This window comes from Aythya fuligula, chromosome 11 (assembly GCF_009819795.1).
Source record: "Aythya fuligula isolate bAytFul2 chromosome 11, bAytFul2.pri, whole genome shotgun sequence".
Taxonomy (NCBI): Eukaryota; Metazoa; Chordata; class Aves; order Anseriformes; family Anatidae; genus Aythya; species Aythya fuligula.
Window position 1 is genome coordinate 2229761 of NC_045569.1, and position 19209 is coordinate 2248969.

Genomic DNA, 19209 nt, shown 5'->3' on the forward strand with positions numbered 1-19209 from the left:
ATGGTCTAATAAAGCAGCAGCATCTCTAAAAGACCCCCTAACGCATCACCTGTATATCAATAGGTACTGTTTTAAATAACATTGAAATCACTTCTAGTCAGAAACTTGCAGTTTGATACCATTTCTGACGTGTCAAAATATTTTTGCACTGTATTGCATATATATCACGTGGCAATGAAAATGACACTGAAGATTGGGCTTGAAGAAGAGAGCAGGAGTAAGGACAGAGATGTCAAGGGGAAAAAAAAAGCATGAAAATCATCCGTACATACTGTACTGAGTTTCTTGTGGGCCCTCTCTCCTCTCATTTGTGATTTAGTAACATCTGAGCCAGAACCATTCAGTCCCTACTCTCGCAAGCAACCATGTCATATAATCTTGTATCAGCATCTGTTTTGATAGCCAGAAACCTTCATTTAATTCTCCTATCCTAGCTATACACATGGTCAGCTTATACCAGCTTTGTGCTGTTTAAATAAGTCCATGACAGTTGCTGCTGCTTCTTACTTGAAAAAATTATTAGACAAGGATTTCATGAGGTGTTAGCATGCCCCCAGATACCTCAGAGACTCTCAAACCTTTTCATTTTGTTGCTTCAGCTGTTACTTTTTGCAGAAATGACTTTTCCCCCCTCTCTACTCTGGGGGAAGCCTTGGCAGCCCCAGCAGATCCTCAGAACGTGGCAGCCTCCAGCCCAAGGACCCTGCTGAATGACTTCTGTGTCATTCCTGCACAACGTTGATTTCCTGGCCTTTAAAAATACTTACATATCTGTTCACAGCTGTTAAATGGAATTCTCTATTTGCTGTTATTCCATGAGTCAAGAATCTAACAACCAAATAACCTCAGAACACAGCATGTTCCCATGTAACTGAGGGAACTACAGCAGGACATAGTCAAGAAAGGGACGGAAAAAGGCATGGAATTGAAGTGCTTATTCTTCAGAAAATGTCCCTGTGGTTCCAGGAGCCTCCATTGGCAAATGTACCCAGCCTACCACAGCTCGGTTTCTCCAGACCCTGCCTTACAAGTAAACACAAGGGACTGAGCTCATTTTCGTATCAAGTTACACCCACGCTCCTTCCTCCCCGCCACCTCTGTACCTTTCCTCCCAATTTACAAAAACGCACGTTCTTCCAGCTGCTCAGCGCGGTGTTAGTACAGCAAACAGACAAAAACCGCTGCAGCAAAAGGCCAAATCGAGTTTAGTATGGCATCTAGTTTTGTGACAGAAGAGATGGGTCTGTAAGTCAGCAATATGCACGTGTTTTGTTATTTAAGGCTCAGCAAACAGATTATACATCGCAACGCTGTGCTGACCACTGGAAAAGTGGGAAACGTGAAAAAAATACACCGGCTGCGTTCAGGAGAAAGAATCTTTGGTTTAGTTCCCAAATCTGTCTAACATATTAAATACCTGCATAAAAACGAGCACTCTGAGGTTGAGTGACCAGCAGGCTGCTGTTATGCTTAAGAATTGCCCATGAGCAGGTCAGCGCGTCTGCGCCCTACACCCACACGGCATTACAAGTCGCAGAAAACAAGTGGTTTTCTAGAAGATATAGAAAAAGAAACACCGTATTTTCCCAGGGTGTTCTGGGGTTTTACAGTCTATTAGCTTTAGTTCTGTTATTTTTTTGGTTTGCGGGTTGCAGCGCACGCCGGCCAGCCCCGAGCCCTGGCCCTGCCCACGGCAACCAGCAGCGAGCCCCCGCTTTCCCTCAGAGCCGCGTTACCGCCGAAATTGATCAATTCCCGTTTAAGAGCCGCTTATGTTATATTTTCTCTGCTGAACCACAAGCCCGATCTGCCTTCGTGGCGTACCCACGAAGAAGATGACGCGTCAGGTCCCGAATCGTCGAACTTTCAGTCACGCAGGGGAAATAACTTCTGACAGACACGCAGCTGAGAAACGCCGGGGAGCTTCGCGGTCGTCGCCCGGCTCCCTTTTCCCCTTTCCCCTTTCCCCTTTCCCCTTCCCCTTCCCCGGCGGCGACAGCCCCCTCACAGGGCGGCCTCGCCCCCCGCGCAGCAGCCGCTGCCCCCCGTGATGGCGGCCGCGCGCTCACCTGCGTGTAGAGCTCGGCCAGCGCCATGGGCGGCCCCGGCCCCGGCCCCGGCCCCGCTCCGGGCACCGACGCGCTGCGGCCCTGCCGGGGACAGGTGGCCGCGGCGCCACGGCCCGCCCCCGGCCAGCGCCCCCGGGCCGGATCCTGGCCCTGCCCCGGGCCGGGCGCGGTCCTGCCCCGGGGGGGAGAGGGCGGCTCCTGGAGCAGGGCGTTTGCTTCAGGCGCTGCCGGCACCCGAGGGCGCTCCGCGGAGCCGAGGAGGCCGGGGTGGCCGCCCCTGTGCCCCTTCCAGGACCGGGCGTCCGTGGCGTGGTCGCTAACAGCTACCCGAGGTGGCGCCGAACAAGTTGGAGCGGTGTTAAGTGCATGTGTGAGTTCACACGGCAGCTCTTTATTTGTGCAGGTATGTAAGTATAGGGGGGTGAGCAGCAGGCTCAATGATTACATAGACGGGTGCAGGCATTGAGGCGCTGCTAGGCAAAGCTGGCATCTCGGATACATCTTTACGGATTAAGAATAACAAATTGTCCAGAAACCAGAGGGATCATGAGGGCAGCCGTCCCTGGCCGAGAAGAAAAGGGTGGGAATACTGAGCACCTTGCTATAAGATACCATGAAGGAGTTTCTCTAACAAACGCAGAATATGATTAAGAAAAACACAAAAACAGCCTCAGAAAACATTTCATAATCTTAGGGCACTAATAGGTACTACACTTAAGTATTATTTGTGAGAAAGAATATTTGAATAAATATAGTACTTGTTTTGGCAGCTGGAAATAGTCTCAGAGGTCCGCCACTCCTCCCTTCCTGCCTGACGCTGTAGAACTTCCATGGCACAATCAGAGGGTAGTGCACTACAAATCTTACATCTTATCTTAATAATATTTGGTAAAATATTTGGTTAAAAATAGTGTATTATATCAAACAAAATATTTTCAAATACACCTCCAAATTTATGACACACTGCCAATATGGGAATAGGTGTTCATACACTGAGTCCTCAGATTTTAACCAGCTACCTTCACAGTCACCAGTGTCAGCACAGAGCTTATAAACTCTAGCTAAGGTTAAGAACTTGTGATGTTTCTGGATTTCCATACAGGTGTTTTTGAATGCGGGGTCACCATTTGCAAATAGATCCTAGATAGGGGCTAACACAGTGTAGTTCAATCAGTTATCTTGGGAAATGTACCCAAGACAATTCTTAATAAATACACTCAAGTGGCCAAAGCAGGGCAAAGCAACAGAAATAATGAAGCAGTCTTTAACAGTTCCTAGAGTTACTCCAGAAAAGAAGGAGAGGAAAGACTGTGTTTTTCAGCTACACAGAGCCTTGGCCGAGAAGACTGGCCCCTACATAAGGCTGCTAGAATTCACCTAACAGTCGGTAACAGACAGAAAGCCTCCTCCAAGAGGAGGCTGAGGACAAAAGACAGGATAGTAATCCATTTAGTCCAAAGAAAGTCCAAAGCTCAGTCAAAAGTATGACAGCCACATATCTAAAGTATTCAAAACAAACAAACAAACAAAACAGAAACAAAGAAAATCTTACAGCCGTGTTTTTATTTGGACATTTTCCAGTGATAGCTATTAGGCTACAGTTCTTATGATGCATACATTTACTAAGTACAACATCAGACACTACAACAGATCAGAGCTCAGGTCATTCTGACAATGTTTTGGTTTTCATCTATGTACCGTGGTGGTATTGAGTGAAAATCTATGTTTAAAGGCTTTTATTTACCAGATGAAGTATCAGCATCTTAAAAAAATGTTTACTTAGAGTACTCATACGGTATTTGAAATGTGTTCAGTTTAAATCACAAATTACACAGACCTTCAAATTGCAAATGCTGGTGTTTCCAAGTTGGGAACAAATGTTACTGGGTGTCAATCTGCTTTTCAACAATGAAGTTGATCCTGCTTTCTTCCTGTGATAGGTAAAATAGATTAATTACATTTAACGGACTTGAGCACTTTCATGTTCCATCCCAGATTGAGAAGCAATTTTTTTTCAAAATTTGAATAGAAGACTATGCCCTAAATGTCAGAATAAAATGGTCACTGGAATAAAAATACACCAAACTGAGTGAGGTAATTGTGCAAAATCTCTAGAATAGCTGTGTATAATTCTAAGGGGTCTTTGACAAGTATTTTTCCAGCATCTGATAGAATCTATTATAGCAACAGATAATAAATTAAAATATAAAAGATATATCCACATTAAAAGAGCATAACCATGATTCAAAGGAAAAAAAAGTTAAAATAATTCTGCATTATAATTCCATGGTTAAAGAGATATTAGTCCTAAGGTGAAAGATATATTATACACTGACACGAAAATTTTACTTCTGAAAAGTGCATGTAAAATACTGCCATGTAAAATATTAGATGAATTACCAATTACACATCTACTTCAACTGAAAAATATTTTCCTTTAAAACATGTCAAGCAGCATATACTTTTAACGTGATATAAAAGTAATACCGGTCAAACCACTGAGTTTAAGGATAATATCTATAAATTACTAAACACTACTTTTTTAAGGAAAAGAGATACAATAAGGCTTTTTACAGGTAAACAGACTTTAAAAATAAAAATACATTTAGGCATACATTTTAATACACTAATGCTTACATAGTGGATACACTTCCTGATCTACAGTATGAACATACTGTAATGCTATTTTTTTGTTTTTCAATAGGAGACAAATTCTGTAGGTCAACATGTTCTCACTTATTTTCCTTCCTAACCATGTTCCTGAAAGTGAAGGCTTTCCCATTATACTCTCTCAAATACAGTATGTCTAAAAGTCTGAAAGCTACTATACCCCACCATTCTTACATTATACCTTATTTGGAGCCACTCATAGTTTCAAGAATTAAGTAATATTTAAAAAAAAAAAAAAGTTTTTGGTTACCACGCACAGAAAGACAATCTAAATCATAAGTAAAGATCATTCAAAATATTTATGCAATGCAATATTAGGTTCTTGCAAGTGTCAGCACGGTCCATCAAGTGTAATATGGGGCATACACATTTGAAAGTAAGACAACATGAGCATCTTAAAATGATACTTACAAAGTTCAGGTTATCGTTTATTTATTATTTATTTTAGCAACCATATAAACAGTATCTCTACCTCTGAAGTAAAACACAACTGAAACATTTTGCTTTAGAGCAACATTTTTTTCTGTGAGTTTGTAGGCAAATAGATAAGTACCAAATACTCTAATAGTGTACCCCTAGATTATTTCTCAGTATTTTTAAATAAATTAATGTTAAATTGCCAATTTTTATATTGTATAAAAAATATTGCACAATGTAACTGAGTAATGTGTGTGACTTTTTTTATCCACGTGTTATTTTGCGCCATACACCACAAACTACGTTTTAAAGATCAGAATTGGAACCTTAAGGAAGGCCATTGAATCAGTATGCATCATGGTCAAATGACAGCATCATAGTCAAAACTCACTTAGCATTTTTATAAGTCAATCTTTCTAAGAATATGAGTCTTGGGCTACTGCAGAAATTTTCTGTTAAAGGTTTTCTTCTCAAATACATTGTATGAAGGAATACTTTTTTATTTTTTAAACTTTTTTTTAAGTGGCAACAAAATACATTATACTGAAAATACACACATCTCTGGGGTCTACAAACAAAGAAAAACATCGGACAGACTACAAAATCTAAATAAATACAAAAATCATGACTTATTTCTGATAATTTGTTTCAAGATTTTGTATTCTTAGATAACTATTAAAAAACAAAAAATAACACAACAACTAAACATGTAATTTCCAGTGTGCTACTTGTGCTTAGTTACCATTTTCCTTTACAGGTGATATTTGATAACATTTGCAGAACTCCAGTTAGAATAACAGACTGCATTGGACCGTAAATAAGGTTGACAACAAAAAATGAAATACCTTATTTTTAGTGCCTAGTATGATACTGTCATACATTTAGAAGAGCACAATATGCAGCAGCAATTTAATTTGTAAACCACAGTACTAACAAATGAACACCCATGTTATAGCATATAGTAAGCTATAGGACTTATCACTAGAATTTATGTCAAACTGACATAAATAAGGAAGTGGTTTAAGAAATCATTATATATATTGCCAGTTTTTGCTTCTCCATTCCAGTTTTTACAAATTAAATGTAACAGGCTCCCAAGTAACTGTGTATGCTACTACAAAATGCCTTACTTTTGAGTCTTCCATGGTCAGGACTGTGACCGTCCCTATTGGTCCCTGCCTATGAGAAGGTTACATACGGAGTTTAATTTACACTATTTAAATATGTTACTAAAGATCTAAAAATGTCTCTAGACAGCTGAAGACACAATTTTTGTCCAAGCCCGATTTCCATATTCTGGAAATCTATGAATCAGTTGTGTCCTCATAAATGCAATGACTGAACACAAATGTACATCTTTCTATTAGCCTTCAATCTGTGGAGCTGTGTGTAGTTTTCCAGCTACTTTTACTACAGATCAGGGCATATACAGACTGTTTGTTCAAAAATGTGTTTTCAGTAGCTCACTGTGTTTTAATGGGTCATGATATCAGGCAACTGATTCTCCATCTAACACTGACAGCACATCCTTGGGATCAGACACGTGATATGAAGCCCAGCCCCAAGCTGGCTGGGATCTGGATGGTTTCTAATGCCAGAGAGGATGGATTAAATGGAAAAGTAACAGGAAAGATGTGTTTAGCATCCATGAGCAATTGAGGAGAGTCCTTCCTGTCTCGAAGACGCAGCTGCAAAGAAAAGAAAGTGATTACATTAGCATTTAACCCCTTCATTGACAATAATTGTCTTGTGATAAGGTAGTACTTCACCTGTGTTTACAGATACGTGCGTGTGGTAACTTGACCTGGAACATTGCTAACAATTGCACCATTAAACTGCGGTTACTTTTGGCATTTTTAATTTGGCATATTTTCCCCTTATAACGTAATCTGAAAATATTTAGAGTCCTTGCAAAAGGAAGAAGTTAAGCACTATCTGGCAACCAGTAAGTAGAATTACAGTTTTATCTCAGTTCTACCTTGCAGGTCTCCCTTAGCCTGCTAACAATGTACCCAGATTTCAAACAAACCAGAAAGATCATCTTTGTTTCTTTCCTTTTGTTCTAATTGTTGATTTTCTTTGGAGTATTCAGAATATTTAATTTTTATTAAGATATATTAAATTAAAAGAGATAAATGAAGAACTTTGGAATGCTTATAGGCCTCAGCTTTCAAAGCAGTTGGAAACTCTCACGCAGACATAGGTCTGAAAGAAGTAATTTAGAAATTTAGAAGCATTTAGAAAGCAAGAAAGAAGCATTCGGAAATGTTACCAATTGAAAAGTGGGCATCAAAACATGTTTAGAATCACTGAATATCCTGAGTTGGAAGGGACCCACAAGAATCATCGAGTCCAACTCCTGGCTCCACAAGGGACCACCCAAAACCCTGACCGTCTGTCAGAGCATTGTCCAAATGCTTCTTGAACTCTGGCAGGCTCAGTGCCATGACCACTGCCCTGGGGAGTCTGTCCCAGTGCCCACCCTCTTGGTGAAGAACCTTTTCCTGACACCCAGCCTGACCCTCCCCTGTCCCAGCTCCATGCCGTTCCCTCGGGTCCTGTCGCTGTCCCCAGAGAGCAGAGCTCAGCGCCTGCCCCTCCACTCCCCTAGTGAGGCAGCTGCAGGCCGCCACGAGGCCTCCCCTCAGTCTCCTCTGTTCTTGGCTCAACAAACCAAGGGACCTCAGCCACTCCTCATATATCTTCCCCTCTAGACCCTTCAAAATCTTCATAGCCCTCCTTTGGAGGCTCTCTACTAGCTGTATGTCCTTCTTATATTGTGGCACCCAGAACTGCACACAATACTCAAGGCGAGGCCTCACCAGCACAGAGCAGAATGGGACAACTCCTTTTGTCGACCAACTAGCAATGCTGTGCCTGATGCACTCCAGGGTACAGTTGGCCCTCTCTGCTGCCAGGGCACACTGCTGGCTCATGTTAACTTGAATCCCCATATCCCCTTCTGCGGGGCTGCTCTCCAGCCTCTTGTCCCCTAGTTTGTTCATAGAGCCAGGATTGCCCCCTCCCAGGGACAGAATATGGTGCAGTTTACATATAGAAAAAAAAAAAAAAAAACCTCTCACCCTTCTGGAAAAGTCGTACATACTGAGAGAAACTAACATTTTGTTCCAAGTCTGGAGGCAGTATATTGTGATTGCTTAAGATTTTCAGGCTGACATCACCTTTTCAGCACAGAAAAAATATGTCTAAAAAGCCTAATTTACTTCAGATTCCTCAGTGTGTTTCAGGATACAGCCTGTTTTGGCTCATCGAAGGGTTTATTACAGATAGTTACATGATTTTTAATAAAAAGATATAGCCATACCTGTATTGTACGGATAAATGATACCAAGACTCTCTCTTCAAATTCATTAACTGGGGTATACAAATTCAGTACTTTTACAATCTGTAAAGAACAACAATTCTTAGTTTCATTCTACTAATAAATCTTTGGGTTACAAATATATGGTTACTAGTATATATTTTTTAATTATCTATTCTAAAAGGAAAATTCTTTTCAAGCTTGTTTTTATTTCTTTATTGTTTTACACAGAATTTCATTATCTGTTTAATGCTATGTTATAAGCCTGCCTCCTTCAGAACATGTTCTCTGGAGGTGGAAACTCCAAGTTTTGCATTTGTGTGGAAAACACCCAATTATGGAAAAATCAGATTATAAATAGTTAATGGCGTTCCTACATACCCTGGAAACATGTTGCATTTCTCTCCCTAGTTTTGACTCTCTAATTATGACCTTCTGGAGCTTTCATTCAAGAGAATCTTATGACTTCAGTGTTTTTCAAGAGTGAGCTATTTCCCTAAAAGTAGGACTATAGCCTCTAGAAGAAAGAACTGCAAAAACAAAGACTTTAAATAATATGGGTTAAATGTCTAAAACTTAAAAAAAAAAACCAAACCTTTTTTTTTTTTTTTTTTTTTTACATTATTCTACTTAACCAAAATATTTTTCAACAAAAGTAAGACAACGGAAGCAAGTGGAATTCTAAGTTCTTCCATTACAGAACTAAATTAGTGAATTATTAAATCAAAACAGCTGTATCAATGTAGAAGTGCTGACACCAGTGCAAAAGAAATGGAGAAATTTGTTCCTTTTCCTAATGCGAATGTTCATCCAAAGACGCTTGGATCCAGTTGTTTTGTAAAAACTCTACGCAAGTGTAGCACAGTTTAAAAAAAAAAGTGCATCTTGTCTTTACAAAAACATGAGCTTTCATAAATAGAATTCTTCAGCTGTGCTGGTTACTGATATACACTTGGTTCAGCCTTTCTGAGGCTAATGGGTACAGAAACTTAATTTTGTTTGCAGACCCTGAGACAACAGCTCTGTCTGAATTGTCCATTAACTTAACTGGATGCTAACTCAGATGGTAGAAAGATAATTTCCTAGTATCCTAGGCAAAGTTGCCTGGAGTACAGAGATGTCAGTGCAAAGTTTTCTCTGAGGATTTTTGCAGACTAAGAGACTATGTGTAAGTACAACAAACTGCACAGTGTATTGAGTTTCTTCTCATTTAGTCACAACTTATCTTGAACATCAGACCTCAAAAAAAGATCTGGTCCTTTATTTATTTATTTAAAAAAAATAAAATAAAAATTAAAAAAAAAAACACTTTTAATTAAAAAAAAAAAAAAAACACTTCCAATTTAATCTCTTTAGTTGTACTAATTCAAAACAAAGTCAGAGAAGTTTGATACATGTGCGACAGCAATGCAGGCAACCCTAACAATGAGAGTTTGGTTACCTGGGCAGTAGTCAATGCGTTGCACATTGAACAAATGGCTTCTGCATCTTCATCTGTTTTCTTTTTTACTTGCAACAACTGTGCAGCCTGAATGAGGGGCTCCAGTGTTTCTTTAGCCCCACTATTCATCAAATTTTTATCACGTAGCCATTCTTCAAGTTGACTCACATTGTATCTGTACAAAGAGTTAAGAATACCAAGACATTAATGCTTAATTACTGCTAAATTGAAAGCATGTGCAATTTCTCTTTCACAGTGTTCGCTCTTTGTCTTTATAAGCTTTTTCTTCACATCAGTGATTTCCCATGATCTTGTCTTCACACTATTTCCCTTTGATTAAGGCAGGAAATTTTGAGTTTCAAAACAGTTATAAACAGTGGCCAAAGACTTTCACTTCCTCCTTTCCCTGGTTTTGTTCCTATTAATCACAGAAATGTGACAAGTAAAGGCAAATTAAATTTTGTCAGAAATGTACAGTGATGCTTGTTGTGGTTCCCTGAGTGAGGGGACTGCCTTCGCTAAATTTCCTGGCACACACCAGTAGAATGCATTGGGCAACTGATACCAAATGTAGGAATAGTCTAAGATGGCTTTACAACAGAAAGCAGCAAATTACGGCACAGATGAACACAACAGGTATCCACTGAGCCACCAACATACAAAGAACGCAGCAGGCACAGTTGTCATTACTGTCTAAAAACTGACAAAGCAAGTATCAACATTTCAGCTTCAGTTCTGATTCCCACTGCACAACAAAATACTTTTGTTTTGCTTCTCCAATGTTTCCTTGAAAGCTAGGTAGGGTTTAGCCTACATCAGCCAAGCTCATTTTAACTGAACCCCTTAAAATCAGTTTAACAGAATCCATAACTGTTTGCATGTGAAAGAAAATACTCAAAGCATATCTGCTATTCCCTCAAAACGTATTCAGCAGTGTCAAGAACACACAAAGATTTTCAGCACTACATTCACGAACAGTATGACAGCAGCTCTCCCACCTTATCTGCATTCCTTTGCTCCATGAGCACATGTCCTTGCGCAGAAGAAGATTGTTAAGTGTTACAGCCCCAATGATGTAGAACATCTGCTTGACAACCTGTTTGATGAGTTCTGGATCCATTCCATGCTGACACATCACAGAATGGAAAGAATTCAGCTGCCGAATAATGGAGTCCAAAGTGTAGGTTCCTTCATCAGCAATGCTGGATGTTCTCTTCCGCAGCCCTGTTGGTTTCACCCCTGAGACACCTTGGATAGTCTCATGCTCCAGCATTCCTGAAACTGCATTTGATTGACAGTGTTAAGATAACAAATGCAAATTACTTACGTGCAAGCATGCTGTGCAAAACAGCAAAACTTAGTATTTAGACAGAAAGAGCATGCTGGGCTTTCTGCCTACCACACTGTCATGATTTCCAGCAATTTTCTTAGTGTCCTACTATGTTTTGCAAAATCTAAGCTTACAGCATTTTACAAGGATTCCAGGATGTGTTTGAATGGAAGGTCTAACTGTAGCTCAACAAAATGTTTTTTTCCTCCACGTGGTCATATAAGCAGCAGTGTCAGCAAACCAAGAGATGTTCCATTCTTCTAAATGGTATGATCAGAAACCATAATGAAAATTTGTGAGAGAACTGTCTGACAGGAAAAATTAAATGTACTTTTAATAAATGCAAGCTTCTTTGAATGCAAGCTTCACTACTGCTAGCTCTGTCATTGCTAATAGTTGTCTATCATGACAGACAGCCTTTTTTTCCTCTGTATTCATTTTGAGTTCTCATGTAATTTAAAGTCCAATTTTTCCAAAGGATATTTCCCAATACACAAATGTCAGACAGTCCTAGTAGTGGTTTCTTCTTGTAAATACATGATTTATGACAAGCATCAATAATATAAATTAATTTATTGTTAGTGCCAGAAGAACCAGACAGTTTAGTTTTTCCTCTAATCCAAGCTATTCAGTGTAGTCCTTGTCATCTATAAACAGAATACCACAAGAACTATTAATAAAACTGTACCATTTATGAAGAAATATCAGATAAAGCATATTACTACCATCACAATTGTCTTTTTGGTACTACTGTGTGAAGTTTAAAGAATTCAGCTTTGCCTTACCAATCATTGGTTGCAGAATGTTTTCCAACACTCGGACAAGTTGTTGGTAGATCTGAATAGCCAAGTCACTCAGTACTTGTCTATATTCAGCTAAGTCAAAATTAGTGAGGCAGTGCTCATTCTGACGAGGTGTATTATGCTTCATAAACCCCTGAATTAATAAAATAACAGAAATACATGCCTCAATAGAATAATAATAAAATCACACAAACACAGTATTTATATATGTTCATGCAACTGACAAATAACGCTTTCAAAATAATAGTTGCAGCCCCTAAAAATTCTAATTTGGAAGTTCCCATTGCACCTAATACTAGGATTTGATTTTCAGTTCTGACTTATGCAATGTCTGCTTCCTTGATGTGAAACTTTGAGTATCTGACAGAGGAACAAACTCCGCCAGCCTTCTGGCTGGTAAGACTCTTCCCTCCCACTCCAACAGGGGCATTCTCACCTGGCCATTTATAGTCAAAATCCCATTTAGGTTTGAAGAAGGAATGTGACATATCATAGCTGCCAAACTTAAAATAGCCTGCCACACCATGGTTAAAGAGATTAATATAGCCTTTTTATAGGAATTTTAGTGATTCATTACCAAACATCATAATGATAGCAAATAGATTCTTCTACTTAATCTGGGTTAGCACCTTCAAGAGTACAATGCCATCTAACCTGTAGCGCCCTAGCCTGCAATAAAGTGAAACTGGATCAAATTTTATCTCCTAGTGCTTTCCAATTACATCATAACCATCATTCCAGAAATTGTAGCTGTTTTAAGAAGCTACACTAAATGTTGAGATATTTCAGGATTTTGTCAAAGTGTAGTGCTCACAACAGTACTGTAGAGCAAAAGAAAAGAGGGTAGGAGCACTGCTTACCTCTTCTCCACTATATTGTTTCAAACAGTGCAAAAATCGGCAGGTGTTGGATAGCCAGAATGACACCGTTTCGAAGTCATCACCTCTTTTCTGAAGATAAAAACAAACACATTTCAGCAAAGACTGATAAGGGGAGTAAAATAATACAATGTTAGACAAACACTTAAAATCCATTTTCTTGTAGCTACTCAGATTCTGATGTTTTGTAAAACTGTATTTCAGTGACATATTAGAAAAGCAAGATTTTGACAAAGTACTATTAAAACACCCTGTTTTTCAAAACCATTCTTAACTGCTCTGTGTAGTAATCACAGAGCAATGCAGCTGTGTGCTGAACAGGTGAACGGTGAGGTGGATTGAGAGCTGTCTGAATGGCATGTCTCAGAGCGTTGCAATCAGTGGCAGAGTCCAGCTGGAGGCATGTAGCTAGTGGTGTCCCCCAGGGGTTAATACTGTGTCCAGTATTGTTTAACGTTTTCATCAATAATTTGGATGAAGGGATAGCGTTCCTCCTCAGCAAGTCTTGTGATGATACAAAACTGGGAGGAGTGGTTTACAACCCCATAGTGCTGTGCTGCCATTCAGAAGCATCTTGACAGGCTGGAGAAATGGGCACAGAGGAACCCCTTGAAATTCAACAAAGGCAAATGATGTTCTGTCTGAAAATGAGGAAAAACTCATTTTTTACTGTGAAGGTGATTAAACACTCTGAACAGGTTGTCCAGAGTTGCTCCAGCACTCTCCTCCCTGGTGGTAGTCAAAAGCTGTCTGCACAGGATCTGAGTAACTTGCTCTACGGGACCCTGCTTGATCAGGGAAGTTGGGCTAGATGATCACCAGAGGTCCCTTCCAACCTCAGCCATTCTGTGATTCTGTATTCCCAAAAAAACCTTTCTGCATCACAATGACTTGTGAGAATTCCCAACACAAAGGATGGGAATGATGCATGGCCAGCAGGAGGAGCTGAGAGTAATTCAGTTTTGATCAATGTCACTTACATCATGACCATTTTGGGAGCCTGATGTGGAAAACAGAACAAAACGACAAATCCTCCTCACAGTAAAACATAGAGTCTTGTACATCTGTCTGAGTAATAAAAATTTCAGACCTCTATAGCATGCACTTCATTCTCTTATGTTTGTTCAGAAATTTATATTGAATATCTAAGCTCCTGTTGGACTATTTACTGAACGTTTTTTTCAAAACATGTAGCTTGTTTTTTTTGAGCACATCTGTTTTATTTAAAAACTAAAAAGTCTCTACAGAGCATAAAGCATCTTTATCTCTTATTATTGCCTTCACCATACCCCATGGCCTACACTCTTCTAGCCAACTCATTGCAAAGACTTCAGGCAGTAGCATTATCATCAATAAAATCTGCATATGAAGCAAATGAGGAAATCTGTGAACCAATCCTGCAAATGAAGCATTTTAATTAAGTGCTCTGGAAAAGACTTACAAAGACTCACTATGCAAGTGACTGCATCCAAAGCTTTAAAGGCAGAGCTCCAAGGGGGACGACTATTCAACACAATAATAAACTAGTATTTTTTTCATTGATTCAAAGCATCTGTGGTACTACGTGGAGCAAGTGTTATCACTGCAATTTGTTGCTTGCTAACACAACTTTTTGTAACTTCAGTGGGAAGAGTTTACTGATTAGAAATCCAGAACCAATGCACTGACAGTCCTTTCCTCACTCCTCTAACATAAAATCAAAAGAAAATTCTCAACATTCTCCTAACCCAAGCAGACTAACCTTCAACACTTTTTTGATGCCATTGATAGTGGAAGTCAACAAGGACCGCACTTTTTGGTCATCATTAAGGTAATCTGCATGGCGTACACACATGAACAAAATATATGCAGGTAGTCCTGGAATCAGGTTGACAGCTACCCCACGTGGTTTCAGCTCTTGGGAAGAACAAACACACATTATTTTGTCATCCATAAATTCACTGGAAACTGTTATACACTGTAATTGCAACTTCCCCAGATAATTGTACATATATACATCTACATATGGCCAGTGAAAAACTAACAACAAAACTAAGAAGAATATATGAGACACTTCCTTGACAAAATATCAGAACAGAATGTAAATGCCTGCTAAAAATATGTGGACACAATAACACATACTATGTTAATCAGGAAGGAAGATTAGGTTACAACAGACATTTAGAAATTTTAGATAGATTGAAATCTGTTGAAACCAAAATACGCTGTGCATCTTATGCTCACTTTGTTTTTCAGAGTATGTGTGAGCATGGCAGGCTTCAAATGGGAAAGATGCTTACCTAAAATAAGATTCTTGACCAGTTTTTGTTCATCTTCCTTCTTATATTCTAACATCCCCTGGAAGTCCTTTTCTTTCCGTGGAATGTTGACTGGACGAATAGGTTCGTCAATGATTTGTCCAGGTGATATGTTCTCCATCTGTCCCACTTCAGAAGGAAAATGAAAAGAAACAATATAATGTTTTCTAATGAAACTGATGCATGTCAAAAGAAAGTTTAACATTTCTAATGAAGAATTCCATCATATAAAACTAATCCATGTTTTTCTTTGGTTCAGGGTAACACCTAGCAACAAAACTCCTATTAAACAAGAAGACTGATTCCTGACAGATGTGTATTTGGGTAGCATTCTTCCTTTGAAGAAGAGTGGAAGTGTATGAATGACATCCATTAATACACTAATGGCTGATACCCTGGATTTTATCATGTAAAAGCATGATTTTATATTAGTTGATCAAAATCAGTTGATTCCAGATTAACACTGCAAGGGTCACTGTTAATTTTTCTGCAAAATGTCAGCATTTTTTAAGCCTGATCTTTGTTACCCATTGTGATAGGTTTACCTTGACCAGCAACCAAGCATTCATACAACAACGCTACACACACTCCAGCAGGCTGGTAAAGAATATGAAGAGCAAAAGCGAGAAAATTTGTGGATCAAGGTAAGGACTGTTAGGTGAAAGAAAGAATTTTGGTTTTGAAAAGCAGAACTTGATTTCATCGCATGAAAACTACATCCTCTTCTCACAACCCTCCTAGCTGAATCTCTGCAAACTGTTGTGCATCCTGTAAATCTACTAAATGTATACACCTGTAAAATGGGATACAGAACGTAGAAATCCAAACTGGAGCTACCAGTAACCAAAGACTAATATACAGTCGTTTATTCAAGTTTAACTTGATATCACTGACTGCCCTGTTATTTTCAAACAGTGGAGTGCAGAAGACTACAAAGTCACTAATTTCCATCTCAATACGCAACAAAACACTTAATTAGCCAATGAGTTTGTTTCTAGAGAGTGATGACCACAAAAAGCTTCTGTAATGTAAGAATCGGAGTTATTTGAAAACAAATTAATATTTTAACTTTTTAACATTATTAACCCCTTTTAAAAATTACAACGATTTTACTTATGCAGAGACATAATAAGTTCTCAGTCTCAGCAGTCCTGAGATCCTAAGGCAACTCTCTTTGAAGTTCATAAAAATAAAATTATCTTAGTGCATATCTTAGCATTCTGATATTCAAGTCTGGCCAGCCTCTGAAAAAGGAAACCTCAAGTGGAAAAAAGCAACCTCAGCATTCTTGGCTCCAGTGATAGAAAAATTCACAAAGAAAAACTGTGTAAATTATTTCTATCTGGTTCATACTTAATATTGCTTTAATCTTGACAAAAACAGATACTGTCTTTGAGTACACAGATACACCAGGTGACACTCCTTTATGTTCAAATGGTTTCTGCCTTCAGAGAAGCATCAGCCTCCTCTTACTCATTGCTTTCAAATTATGACAAATCTTCTACAGCTTTATAAAGGAACACAGAGAGCTCTGAATGGATCTCCCGTTTTTGTAATCAATTAATACAGGCTAATGCTGCTAAAGAGTTCATGTCTTTCTGCCCAGTAAGACAGATGGATATAATGACTGGATCACAGAAAAAAATACATATCTTTCACTTTCTCTCAAAATATAAAAGTACCTTCAAGTTCACCGATCTTCTTAGCAAATACTTTCAACTGTTTCTTTAACTTTCGAACAGTTTTGTCTTGCTTTTCAAGTTGCTCCATTAAATCCTGTAAATTAGAATGAGAGAAAGATTAAGATAGGAGAAAATGTCATAATGTGACAGAGACAAATCAGTTAGAATTTACAAGGTGGTAGGAAAGCTGAACAGTGGTGCCATCCTCTGGCTGAGGTTTGCAAGCTGGTACGCTACAAGACAAATATTGCAAATATTATTAAGTTATCTGCAGCATGACAAAGGCAAAGCTTTTAGGTTTACTCTGCAGACACTCAAAACTAGGTCAGTTCTTATGGAAGGAGACACATGTCTGTGCTGCAAACACATCTCCCTAATGCTTCCTCCCTCCCTGCTCTTCCAAATGCCTCACTGAGATAATTTTCTTTATTATTAAATAGCTATCCTGTACTTCTGCATCACTTATTCATACCTACAGGACTGACTTGTTATTAAGACCTATCCATTTTATAACAATATGCAAGAGACATCTGCAGAAAAAAACATACCTTGCATTCAAAAGTACCAAAATCATCAAACATCAAAATATACAACATTTCTTATAATGTTCTGCCATCTCCCTATCACTTACTGTCATCACATTTCCTTAAACTGGAACTGGAGTCCTACAGGAAGCTTCTTTATATTCTGTACTTGAGCAACACCAACCACCTAAAAGTCCTATTTTTTCAATAAAGCAGTATTTTTCCTTCCAAGAACACTCCCCAGCAATCCTTCTTTGAATGTGTGTGTGACCTATGCTAGTGCATTCACAAAATAACCATGTAATTAAAAAAAAAAAAAAAGTCTTTATAAAGGAACCAAAACCCCAAGCTCAAAAAATCAGGAAGTCATTGCAGAATAAGGGTTTAAAAGTAGCTTTAAGAAAATGCTCTTTTGTATGCACTTGCTTGCACTGTTAAGAAAATAAGGAACCATGAGCTTGCATAAAAAGCATCATGACAGAAACTATGCTTTTTGTAAAAGTATTGAAAAATCTTAATGCAACTGTGGCAACAACTTAGAATTAGGCACAAAACTGCTCTCTGTCATGTAGTAGAGTTTATAATCTAATATAATACACTAAGCAGTAGAAGCAGTAAGATAATAGGCCTGTTGAAAGAAGATTCAAGGCCATGCTTCGTATTCAATGCAGTGATAAATTTTACAACAGAAATCCTGCTAGTAACACAAATATAGTCAGATATAACAATTTCCAATTAAATTTAAAAATACACACAACTGTAACAGACTTTTGAAAATATGTGTGAAGGGATGTGATTCCTGAACAACAAATATATGAGGAGAAATGCAGTTCTTTCTCTGGTTCCTCTAAACAAATTAAACATTTCACATCTCATTGAGATCTGGAATCTCATAAATTATACTCTTTCAAGTTTAGGTATTGTGCTCTATCTACTCATTATCGTTAATTATTATGGAGATCAATTATTTTTATTATTTCCCCTTTTATCCTTAAGATTTTTCATTTTTGAAAAATACTAATTATAAACATCCTGATTAAACAGTTTAGCATTTTGATTCTGATAGATTTGTTTGCATCAGATGTCAGCACTGTAAGGAGATCCATGAAGAAATTCAAGCTAAGATTTTGCTATTCACATCTGCAGGCAGCATTCATCTCTGCATGATCAGGCCTCTATTTTGCTGAGCTGATTTTAAATGTATCAAAGTTTTAAAGTGAACAGTGAACCTTAAAATTGAGCATCTTTTGCATCACATACTTCTTTTTCAGGGCATAAAGTGGGTATTAAATCGTGATCAAAAAAGAAACTGCTTTGCTGACAATGCAAGACATATTAGTAACAAAACTATGCATCAAAAAGATGCAGACACAGATTACAGAGAAGACACTAAGACTAACAAAAAAAGCAGTGAGAGATGTAATTGGCATTGTGAAGCTCTCTGCAGGGAATCTCCTTTGAAAGGCAAGAAGGGAGGCAGCCTGCTTGTCAATTAGTGGGGTCCAGAAATAGCGAACGAGACAACAGAGGAACAGGGTTCACATGATCTACATACAATCATCCGTTTGTAAAGTGAAATCCGGTACGATTGATACTTCTTGGGATCATCTGCATACAATTCCTCATAAAACTGTAAAATAGGCAGAGGATTGTTTTTCTCCCTCCTTTTGAGACGCTAATACTTCAGTAAGCACTATATAAATAAATGAAACGAGATTTAAACATGTTCAAGGATCTCTAATTTTTAGGTAGTTGAGTTCTTAGGTGTGGTGCTGA

The 19209-nt window shown here is 38.5% G+C and overlaps 2 protein-coding genes across 5 annotated transcripts in view; both read right to left on the reverse strand.

The window, feature by feature from the left end:
* MYO5C (myosin VC) overlaps window positions 1-2124 on the reverse strand; it is a 33913-nt gene extending 31789 nt beyond the window's left edge. Inside the window, exon 1 of the mRNA XM_032194540.1 lies at window positions 2070-2124. Coding sequence (XP_032050431.1) covers window positions 2070-2096 — 27 coding nt within the window. The 5' untranslated portion in view covers window positions 2097-2124. The remainder of the gene's footprint in view (window positions 1-2069) is intronic.
* Window positions 2125-3611: 1487 nt separating this feature from the next.
* The window catches only part of MYO5A (myosin VA), a 101944-nt gene continuing 86346 nt past the window's right edge, over window positions 3612-19209 (reverse strand). For all 4 annotated transcript variants that reach the window (XM_032195077.1, XM_032195076.1, XM_032195074.1 and 1 more), the window contains 9 exons: window positions 16910-17003; window positions 15210-15356; window positions 14672-14826; window positions 12913-13002; window positions 12035-12185; window positions 10918-11200; window positions 9920-10094; window positions 8482-8562; window positions 3612-6844 (listed from right to left, as the gene is read on the reverse strand). In XM_032195077.1, coding sequence (XP_032050968.1) covers window positions 6692-6844; window positions 8482-8562; window positions 9920-10094; window positions 10918-11200; window positions 12035-12185; window positions 12913-13002; window positions 14672-14826; window positions 15210-15356; window positions 16910-17003 — 1329 coding nt within the window. In that variant the 3' untranslated portion in view covers window positions 3612-6691. The remainder of the gene's footprint in view (window positions 6845-8481; window positions 8563-9919; window positions 10095-10917; window positions 11201-12034; window positions 12186-12912; window positions 13003-14671; window positions 14827-15209; window positions 15357-16909; window positions 17004-19209) is intronic.